The sequence below is a fragment of the Fusarium verticillioides genome, chromosome 8, assembly GCF_000149555.1.
Source record: "Fusarium verticillioides 7600 chromosome 8, whole genome shotgun sequence".
NCBI lineage: Eukaryota > Fungi > Ascomycota > Sordariomycetes > Hypocreales > Nectriaceae > Fusarium > Fusarium verticillioides.
In genome coordinates this window covers 1,315,936-1,326,499 of record NC_031682.1, presented here as the reverse complement: position 1 = coordinate 1,326,499, position 10,564 = coordinate 1,315,936, and the positions used below count along the sequence as shown (strand labels likewise).

General features: G+C 50.2%; 4 protein-coding genes across 5 annotated transcripts; 2 read left to right on the top strand and 2 right to left on the bottom strand.

Moving 5' to 3' along the window:
• The first annotated feature begins 1,012 nt into the window (after positions 1-1,012).
• FVEG_07322 (DNA mismatch repair protein PMS2) lies at positions 1,013-4,632 on the top strand. 2 transcript variants are annotated; one of them, XM_018895927.1, is made up of 3 exons: positions 1,013-1,329; positions 1,379-1,475; positions 1,551-4,629. In XM_018895927.1, exons 1-3 carry the CDS (start codon positions 1,297-1,299, stop codon positions 4,451-4,453), a joined length of 3,033 nt encoding a protein of 1,010 aa, XP_018753292.1. In that variant the 5' UTR covers positions 1,013-1,296; the 3' UTR covers positions 4,454-4,629. The 2 variants fall into 2 exon arrangements, with proteins under 2 accessions (XP_018753292.1, XP_018753293.1); XM_018895928.1 differs by lacking the exon at positions 1,013-1,329 and having other exon boundaries at positions 1,354-1,475; positions 1,551-4,632.
• Positions 4,633-4,653: 21 nt separating this feature from the next.
• FVEG_07323 (hypothetical protein) lies at positions 4,654-6,542 on the bottom strand (the record flags this gene model as incomplete). Its single annotated transcript, XM_018895929.1, has 3 exons — positions 4,654-6,069; positions 6,125-6,320; positions 6,379-6,542. The coding sequence occupies 3 exons, from the start codon at positions 6,540-6,542 to the stop codon at positions 4,654-4,656; spliced, it is 1,776 nt and encodes a 591-aa protein (XP_018753294.1).
• A 628-nt stretch (positions 6,543-7,170) lies between these two features.
• On the top strand, positions 7,171-8,708 carry FVEG_07324 (ferredoxin-NADP+ reductase; the record flags this gene model as incomplete). The annotated part of the gene is made up of 3 exons (XM_018895930.1): positions 7,171-7,323; positions 7,378-7,836; positions 7,887-8,708. The coding sequence occupies 3 exons, from the start codon at positions 7,171-7,173 to the stop codon at positions 8,706-8,708; spliced, it is 1,434 nt and encodes a 477-aa protein (XP_018753295.1).
• Positions 8,709-8,780: 72 nt separating this feature from the next.
• Positions 8,781-9,881, bottom strand: FVEG_07325 (electron transfer flavoprotein alpha subunit; the record flags this gene model as incomplete). The annotated part of the gene is made up of 2 exons (XM_018895931.1): positions 8,781-9,527; positions 9,585-9,881. The coding sequence occupies 2 exons, from the start codon at positions 9,879-9,881 to the stop codon at positions 8,781-8,783; spliced, it is 1,044 nt and encodes a 347-aa protein (XP_018753296.1).
• Between the last annotated feature and the right edge of the window lie 683 nt (positions 9,882-10,564).

Sequence of the window (10,564 nt, the reverse complement as noted above, 5' to 3'; positions counted from 1 at the left end):
CTTCATCCGCCCTTTGCGCTGAGAGGCTGCTTGGCCTTCAATATAAGAGCCAACTGCGTCACTCCAAATGCACAACAGCTCTCAAAGTTCCCTAGCTCCGCAGCCTACCGCCAACGCCTCTCCCTCTTTAGTCCCGCGTTAGGCTGCAAGTAGTGCCTCACCAAGCCCGTCTTCCGTCTTGGCCAGTGATAGCTTCCTTGGACTCGGAAGAAAGCTTGGAAATTTAGAAACTTGACATGTCTTGCCCATCGAAACTGGGACGGAGAATCGGTGCTTGCGGGTTCTTGTCCGTGGAGCCGCATCTTAAGTGGTTTTTATTTATACTAGGACCCAAGGTAACGTACAAGTACGGAGTACGTAGCCAAGCCTTCTCCGTCTAGACTCAGTAGGTAGCTCCACAACCTATATTTCGTAAGCTATCCGTACTCTGTACAGATTTACATAACTGTCAATGTTGGAAGGCTGGGAACTCAATTCTTATCTCCTTCTTGCGTCATTGCTCTCGAAAGCGAAAGCCTCAAGACGTACGGAGTACGGAGTAGTTCAAGCGAGACTGTTTGGCGCGGGCGGATCCAAGACCAGGAGACCTCCATCCAATGTCTCCCATGACCTATCGCTGTCCTTCATCTTCCTTCTGGTAGCGTGAGACTCAGTAGTTAGTACTACAAATTCATAGCTGTATTTCGTACCTTTGCTCCTAAACCACCTAGTCTGAAGCTGTCTCGGAGCGGGATTTTGGAAATGCAGTGTCACCCTCTCCATGCAGGCACATGACGAAAAGGAAATCCCATAGGTCGAAGCTTCCGTCTGACGCAAAATCATCCGGTCGAGTGCATCTACCTTCCTAGGTAACGTACTAGGTAAGTAGGTATCAATACCTACTCCGTAGGTTGGTTCTGTTTATGCCCACCTCATACCTGGTAGGCACCTACCTTACCTGAGATGAATTCACGGGATTGGCGACCCTCCCGTTATAGGAATATGCGATAAATGAGGGAGTATCTTTCCGTGAGCTGTTGAGTGGGTCCCCCATCCATGTAAGAGCTTCATCCAATTTGTATTCATGCATGTTATGGTACCTCCGGTCATGATGAAAGATAGACGGACCAGATGAGTACTTGGGTCTGATTTCGATTTGTTATCTGCACATCTGCAAAAGAAAATAAGGCGACGGTTTTTTCACAAACTTCAAATGGTGCCGCAATCATAATCGCATTGAGGTCTTATCACCCTTGGCTGCGTTGTTGGTATCGTGTGCGAGGTCCTGCGTGAACCTCTCTGTATGAAGAGGCCCACATGGCAACTATAAAACAGATCGATGGACGCACGGTACATGACATATTCGCAATCGCCCATATCACTATGCTAACTTTCCCAGGTTCATCAGATCCAGTCCGGCCAGGTTATAGTCGACCTTTGCTCAGTTGTGAAGGAACTGGTTGAGAACAGCGTCGATGCTGGGGCAACAAGCATAGGTAGGCATCCGATCGTTCCGATTGAAAAAACCTTCGGCAGCAATGAATGGAGTATCCTGACTGAGCTTCCCACAGATGTTCGTTTCAAAAACCAAGGACTTGATCTCATCGAGGTGGCTGACAATGGGTCTGGTATCGCCCCTGCCAACTATCCGTCAGTGGCTCTCAAGCACCATACGTCAAAGCTCTCTTCATACTCGGATATAGCTACGTTAGAGACATTTGGTTTCCGGGGTGAGGCATTAGCCTCATTATGTGCTTTGTCAATTGTGAGCATCACGACTTGCCAGCAGGGCGAAGCTCCTAAGGGGACCAAGCTCAGCTTCGAGCCATCAGGAGCCCTCAAAGGAACTGCAGTTGTTGCATCGTCAAAAGGCACAACCGTTTCAGTTGAGCGTCTCTTCCACAACCTGCCTGTTCGTCGGCGTGAGCTAGAGCGAAACATAAAGCGAGAGTGGAATAAGGTCATCGCGCTCCTTGGACAATATGCTTGTATTCAAACCAATCTCAAATTCTCCGTGTCTCAGCAACCGACCAAGGGGAAAAGAATTCACCTATTTTCGACCAAGGGTAATCCTACTACAAGAGAAAACATCATCAATATCTTTGGTGCAAAGACGATGACGGTCCTTGTGCCCCTCGATTTGACTCTGGAAATGCATCCTTCCACAGGCGGTCCAGCTTTGCAAATTGACCAAACCTACAAATCAAGCTCTAGGGATGTCCGTATCGTGGGACATGTTTCCCGGCCTTCCAATGGTGATGGACGCCAAACTCCAGATCGCCAGATGTTCTTTGTGAACGGGAGGCCTTGTGGCTTGCCCCAATTCGCAAAGGCATTTAACGAGGTGTACAAGGCTTACAACAGCTCACAAGCTCCTTTTATTCTAGCGGATATTCAGCTCGATACCCACATGTACGACGTCAATGTCAGTCCAGACAAGAGGAGTATATTATTACATGATCAAAACCAATTGCTTGATAACCTACGCACTTCCCTGGCAGCCCTTTTCGATTCGCAAGATTACTCAGTCCCGACCTCTCAGCTTTTACCTTTTAAGAATCGCAATGAGCAGCAGTCAACTACTAACACTCCCTTCAAACCATTATCGATCACTCCTCAGAAGCCCCTGGATGATTCCCAGCCTGAAGTCGAATCAGATGAAGGCAGTGACGAAAGCAGTCCCATTGCCAAGGTGCCGCTTGGTGCCATAAGGAGGGTTGGCGGGTCAAAATCATTAGAGAAAAATATGAGTAGTCAAAATCTGATCAGTGGATGGGTAGAGAGGGGATCAACGTCGCGGCCAAAAGACCGAGGCACCACAGGGTCAACTTTCGCACAGAATCCAAGTCCTTCCGTACGTCCTTCCACGAGGCGAGAAGAGCCAAGCCTCTTTATCGGGAATTCCTCGCTTTCTTCAGACAGCGATGAAAATGATGCCGGAAAGCCACTTCCTGTTCGCGATTTCAACAAGCAACTGAGGGTAAACAGTGTTACGAAGACTGACACTTCTGCCATCAAGAGGAAGTCATCAGAATTGTCTGAGCCTGAGCCCCAAATTCCTGCCACGAAACCACTGAGGCGTGGACAAGGCGTGAGCTCTCACACTAGCCCGTCGAAAACGCCACGGGAAAGGACAAAATCTGATGCCGCTACGATAGTCATTGGTGATGAGATCATACAGGACGCTGCGATTATCCTTGATAGTCATACGAATAATGTGGCTGTTTCTAAGGACGAAATGGAGGTTGACGATCCAAAGCCCTCTTTCGGAAGCCGCCTGACACAGATATACGCAGCTGGAAGCGGCGCGACAGACAGGAAGATATCTTTTCGTAAAGAGCAAGCGGGCGAGGATGATGAAGGTGATGAGATCTCCGACTCTGAAGGCACAGATACCAACAGCGACAGTGATACATCTAACGCGAACAACGATGGGAAAGTTGTCAGTGAGTCAGCTATACCACTTGATGGGAGCGATAGACCAGGCAAACAGACGGAAACAAAAGACTTATCTGATATTACGCCCTTCACATTTGCGGGGGAACCTGCCACAACGGATCATAAGACTCAATTTCTCAAGTCTAGTGTGCGGAAGAAAGAGTCTACAGCCCAGCTACTACAACACCTACGAACGGACGAAAGTCTCATAAAGCTGGGGTTGGAATCATGGAGGAACAGCTTTAGTCCAATTCAAGATTGTACGACTGTCGATGATGAAGTGACAGATCTTGCGGCAGCCAATGCGGAAGAGAAATTGTCACTTACTATAGCTCGCAAGGACTTTCTCAAAATGAGAATAGCCGGGCAATTTAACATGGGTTTCATCATCGCAACACGCCCCGTGAGCACCAGGTTAGAGGAAGACCTGGAGATAGCTGAGAAGGACGAGTTGTTTATTATTGACCAACACGCGACAGACGAGAAGTTCAACTTTGAGAGGTTGCAAGAGATTCAGACAGTGCAGTCTCAACGACTAGTCCACCCGAAAAGGCTAGAGCTGACAGCACTGGAAGAAGAAATTGTGTTACAGAATATCCCTGCCATTGAGGCTAATGGGTTCAAGGTCCATGTCGACATGACTGGAGAAGAACCTGTGGGCTCAAGGTGTGAAGTGCTGGCACTCCCCATGAGTCGTGAGGTGACCTTCTCGATCACTGACCTTGAAGAACTAATAGCATTGCTTGGTGAAGAATCGTCTGAGTCGAAACATATACCCCGCCCCTCTAAAGTGAGGAAGATGTTTGCATCGAGGGCATGTCGCAGCAGCGTCATGATTGGGAAGGCTTTGACGCATGGGCAAATGGAGACACTTGTGCGGCATATGGCAGAGTTAGACAAGCCATGGAACTGCCCGCATGGCCGCCCAACAATGAGACATCTGTGCCAACTGGACTCGTGGGATGCGAAGGGGTGGAGGGACGACAACTTGCAAGGTCCATCGGTATCTTGGCGAGCGTACTTGAATGGCAAATAGTACTGTTCAGTAGCGGTCGGATGTGGGAGAAATTCATGATTTGAGACTTTTGTATTATCAAACACCAAAACTACCTAAGAGACTACATATCCGGATATCTTGCCATGTCCCCAAACCTTATCCTTGCCAAACATTCAAACTTTGACGCATCCTGCATCTAAAAATCATGAACAAATACTCAAACATGTATTCCCGTAGTCTCATCTCCTTTCCGCGAAGGGGTTACGGCCATCGAGAAAAGAATATCGGTTCCCTGCCGCTCGGCCTTCTTCTACCATCTTACCACTAACATTACGTCGCCCATATGCCGTGGAAGTGTTCTGGTTGTAATCATTACCCGTGGAAACCTTGCGATTATCGGTGCCAATCATAATAGGGGGGGTTGCACTTTGAAGTTCTCCGTATGATCTCGCATAAAACTCTGACTCTGGTTGAATAGAGCTCTGACGGTTGCGGGGAGCCAACGCTGGCTTCTCATCGGTGATATCCCTGCTCGTACTGGCACGTCTTGCGTTTGTGCTGATATCGGTCAATGAGTTCTTGAACGGGAAGAAGGGTGTCTTGGCGCGAGGAGGGGATTTGCGTTCTTGCTGTGCAGCAGGGGGGTTCAGGCGAAGGGGGTGAGGGCAAAGCTCATCGCCATTAACACCAAGGTCGTAAGATGGGTTGTTCTCATCACCATATTCGGAATCAGAATCGTCATGCGCGTATCGTTGTGCCAAGGCCTCATATGACTTGTTCTCGCGGTTCGCAGCACTTGTCTTTGCCGCTTCCAGTTCACGGTTTCGTTGATTCGTTCGGGAGATGAGTGAGTCGGTAGGCATCCAGGTCTCGGTGAATCTAGCCGGGCGAGGTTGATCATGCCTGTTGTAGCTGCTGGATGGGCGAGACCCTGCCTGGTCGTCGAGGGGAATCTCGCTATAAGCATCGTGATAAATTGAACGGGTGGCAGTAGTTCGTGTGGTGGTCCTTGAAGCAGCCGAACCGCGACGCTCCCGACGAGGACTCCCAGGGCCTCTCTGATACTGTGGAGGTTGCGGGAACTTAGTACGGGAGTCTCGAGTCCCAAGCGTCGTGCTCGAACCGTTGCGGGTATGAGTGAAAGGAATGGCGCGTGGTGCTTCAATGCCGTCATGAATACCTTCTTGAGGCACGAGAGATTCCCGGCGAGCGCTTCGGGGCGTCGACAGGCGGGCATCGCTGTCCATGGTGCTAGCGGTCATCACAGATGACTTGTTCCTCTTGTGCATTGGCCGAGCAGTCAGGTGACTCTCGAGAGGGTTCATATCAGGAGGCATCAAGCTAATCTTGCGGAACATGAAGCCAAGCCAACCAGCAATCGCTAAGCTGACGAGATGGAGACCACCGGCTGCAACAAAGATGTAGAAAAGAACAGGCTTGAAGGTATTCATGAGCGATTGGTCCGAGAGGCGGGTAACCCAGTCTTCACTCTTTGTGCGCACTGATAGGGCACCAAATGCGTAGAGAGGAGCGACACCGAGGTCGGTGACACCACAGAAGAGCTGATAGGATGCAGAAGATGCAGGAGATCGTCCTGCGGCGTCACGAGAGAGATGGTAAATTCCATAGATGCAGTGTAATATCACAACGCCAGGCTGCATCATAAGTCAGTTACAGCTTGCAAGCATTGTGAGAGGGTTAAGCTCTTACAGTAATTCTCATAACCCAGCCCTCCAGACTGGGCACCTTGTCAACCAGGATCATCAGCGCAAGGAGTCCAAGGGCTGATACCAGCTGCAATACGCGCAGCCCGGATTGAACATGACGGAGCCATTTGATGAAGCTCTTACTGCGCGGGCTCATAGAAGCATACTCGTTAGTCCTATAGGTAAGAACCTGGTGCATACTGAGGAATAGTTAGTTAGCATTGAGATCCGGCGCTGAGGCAATGCCACAGTACTCACTCAGGATGCGTGTTGAAAGATACAAGCGGTCCATCGGGCTTCTTTCGCGGCTTGGGAGGTTCCCAGCTTGCTCTTGTAACGGCCTTGGGATCAAACTTGGGCTCCGGAAAGCGCGAGTCGCTGTGGACGGTGCTGTAAAGAAAAGGCGCTTGCGACGGAGCCATGTCTGTAGTCGCAGCGCGATGCGCCTGAAGTTGCGCGATAGTAAATTGTTGGTTGTGTTGTGCGCCTCTTGCTGGAATGAAGACAATAAGATATGGGCCCCGGGGAATGGACGTTTGTTAAGTCACGCACGACAGGCGAGTCGATGGGTATAATGAGATTGTTATCCGAGAAACTGGGGATCCGAGGGAGGGGCTTGGTGAGAACAATGGTGTCGCATGTATGTCTCTGACGAAACTTGTGTACATGGAGGCGGGCCGTGTTGGCACAGCAACGTTACGTGACGTCTGCGCTGCCGCATTCTGCAAGCCGCCGCCGCATCGGAGGTCGGACCCCAGCCAAGACCGGTTGGTGATACATAGGTACATAGGTAGTAGACCCGTTCATTGGAAGAATAACTAAGTATAGTAGGTACCTACTACCTTACCCAAAGAGTCACTTTCTCAGACGTTCTCCGGCTATCAAGGAACAATATCAAAACATTATTACCAACTGTGAATGATGATGTGCTCAATAGCACGGCGCTTCCGTCGCCTCGATACAGTGCCTCTAGTTTCAAATGGAATTCCTGGTCGATGTTTCTCCTCTGCGCTTCAGCAAACTTGTCGATCTCCGGATGCGCCATTTCGTATGGCAGTAGTAGGATCTGGACCGGCCGGGTTCTATACTGCCTACCGAGTAATGGGGAAAGTGTCAGGAGTGAAAGTTGACATGTATGAGAGTCTTCCCGTACCGTTCGGTTTGGTTCGTCATGGCGTTGCTCCAGATCATCCAGAGGTCAAGGTGAGTTACCCTACACAACATCTAGTAGACCAGGATACTCACTCACGACGATAGAATTGTCAAGATAAGTTTGATGAAATTGCATCACAACCCAATTTCACATTCATTGGTAATGTTTCTATTGGCCATCCTGGCAACTCTTCGAAGCATTGCACAGTAGAATTGCATAGCCTCATGCAGCACTATGATGCTGTTCTTTTCGCGTATGGAGCATCCCAAGACAAAAAGCTCGGCATCCCAGGCGAATCGACCCTCAGTGGTATTCACTCAGCTCGCGAAGTTGTAGGATGGTACAACGGTCTTCCTGGATGTTCGGACTTAGACCTAGACCTCTCACAAGCCGAAGAAGCTGTGGTTATCGGTCAAGGAAACGTTGCTCTCGATGTTGCACGAATGCTTTTGGAAGACATCGACGTTCTCAGGAAAACAGACATTACAGAGAAGGCGCTTGAGACGCTGTCGAGAAGCAGAGTCAAGAGGGTCCACGTAGTAGGAAGAAGAGGACCGATGCAGGTAGGTCTCGCTATTGATGGCTTAATCATCACAGATCTAACATATGACAGGCTTCATTCACCATCAAAGAGGTGCGGGAACTCATGAAACTAAGAAACGTAGGTTTTTTACCCTTCAATCGATCGCTCGTTCCCGAGGATCTGAAGTCTTTGCCACGCGCCTCAAAACGACTCATGGAAGTCCTGTTGAAGGGCTCATCAACCCCCCACGAGACAGCTTTCAAGTCATGGTCTCTGGACAGCTGTCTCTCACCAAAGCATTTTCTCGGAAACCAGGATGCCCCCTCCAAGGTGGCAAGTACTGAATTCGACATTACAGAACTCGCAGCACCATTTGACCCCAAATCATCTGCCAAAGCCACTGGAAAGACCGCTATCCTACCATCTGATGTTGTCTTCCGCTCGGTTGGATACAAATCCGTAGCTCTGCCTGGGTTTGCTGAAATTGGTGTTCAGTTTGACGATCGTCGGGGCATCGTCGACAACGACGGCCTTGGTAGAGTGATGAGGATGGTTTCTGATACACACGCTGGAGGTGCTCACAACGAAAGGATCCCCGGACTATACTGCGCCGGTTGGGTCAAGAACGGCCCGACTGGAGTGATCGCATCAACTATGCAGGACGCCTTCACGACAGGTGATGCGATCGTTCATGACTGGCTATCAGGCGGCCGCTTTCTCAACGCCTCAGATCATGACAGTGTAACAGGGTGGGAGGGCCTTAGACACGACGCTGGGCCATCAACATGTCGAGTCGTTGCTTGGGACGATTGGAGACAGATTGACCGCGTAGAACGAGAGCGTGGGCAAAAGAACGGAAAAGACAGAGAAAAGTTCACAAGCACGGATGAAATGTTGGCTGTCCTCGAATGATACCAGAGACGGGCACTTTGACTGTTTGTATATTACATCACTCTGTACTTCACACTGTGTACATCTAGATGCTTAGGAGCTCTTGACCTTTTCAGTCAGCTCAGGTACCTTTTCAAATAAGTCACCAACCAGACCGACATCGGCAACCTGGAAGATGGGAGCATCGGGATCCTTGTTAATCGCAGCAATGACCTTGCTATCCTTCATACCTGCAAGATGTTGAATCGCACCCGAAATGCCCACTGCCATGTACAACTGAGGAGCAACAACCTTGCCTGTTTGGCCCACCTGCAGACTGTTATCGGCATAGCCACTGTCAACAGCAGCACGAGAGGCACCGACAGCAGCACCAAGGGCATCAGCGAGGGGAAGCATGACCTTGTCGAACTCCTCCTTGGACTTGAGACCACGGCCTCCAGACACGACGCGACTTGCAGTCGAAAGATCAGGACGGTCTGACTTGGCCAAATCTTCCGACACCCACTCGGTAGGTGACTCGGGCTTGGAGTCAACTCCATCCTCGACGGTGGCGGAGCCTCCTTCTAGGGGGCCAGCAGCGAAGGCAGTTCCTCGAATGGTGATAACTTTGACAGAGTCTGAAGATTCAACGGTGGCGATCGCGTTACCGGCGTAGATGGGGCGGACGAATGTGTTCTCGTTCTCAATTGCTGTGATATCTGAGATCTGCTGCGAATCGAGCAGAGCGGCCACTCGGGGCATGACACTCTTGCCGAATGCAGTGTGGCCTGCAATGACGTGTGTGTAGCCGCCTTTCTTGATATTCTCAACCAAGAGGGGAGCATAGTTCTCGGGGAGACCCTTGATGGAGAGTCAGTGTTGGCGCCTGCAATTAGATTCATGGACCTTTCCACCAACCTTCTCATATGCACTATTATCGACAGCAATGACCTTTTCCACCCCCTCAGCTTTGGCAATCTCCTCAGCCACGGGCTTGATGTTGTTGCCAGCAATAAATCCATGTACTGGCCCACCCAGCTTCTTCGCAGCTGTGAAGGCGCTCAACGAGCTGTGGTTGAGTACACCATCCTTCTGTTCGAGGATAGCCAATGTGGATTGCAGGCGCTGCCGTTGTGCGCCGAGGCTGTAGGCGTGCGCGCGCGCTATGAGGCCAGTGGCCCTTTGTGCCAGCACTCGTTTCGCGATCGGAAGCATCGTGAGTGTGTGGTTGAGTTGTGGTGATGGCAATTCAACTGCCCTCTCAGGTCCAAGAGTGAGCGATGTAGGTAAGGTACCTTAGGCTAAGTCGGCGACGGTTGTTAACGGCCCGAGGTCGAGGCCGCTTGCTCTACCGCCGCCATCGGCCAGACCGGGAACCGACGGCATGTGGACTAAAATGCCGAATCGGCTCAAGTGATTGATATCCATTCACATGACAGCTTGAGTATCATAAAACAGCTACATTGATGTATTTTCAAACTGAGCAAGATATTTGAGTCTCTATATTGTCCTTCATTGTGTCGATCTGAGACTGGTTTGCCTAAATGTGTAGGATCATGGACGCTACCATAAAGATAACCGCTAGGTATACTGGTAACCTGGATCACTCAGTCTACGCGTCTGAATGTTAAGAATGCGTTGACAAGCTCACGACTAAACCAATTGACGAGAAGAGTCTCATCAGGAAACCTGAAACAGCTGCATATAGAAAACAGCTGTAGCCTCTATGAACAGAAAGCATATGAACAATCAATCATTGTCATCTGGACCTTGTTAATGGATTAAGCTACTACTCCGTACGGAGCGGGCCAGTGCACAATGCTTAGCTAATACAGATATCACGTGATGCAGCTTGTTCCCCCTGGAACTGCGCGTCCAGATGGTCACGAAGCTGAGGC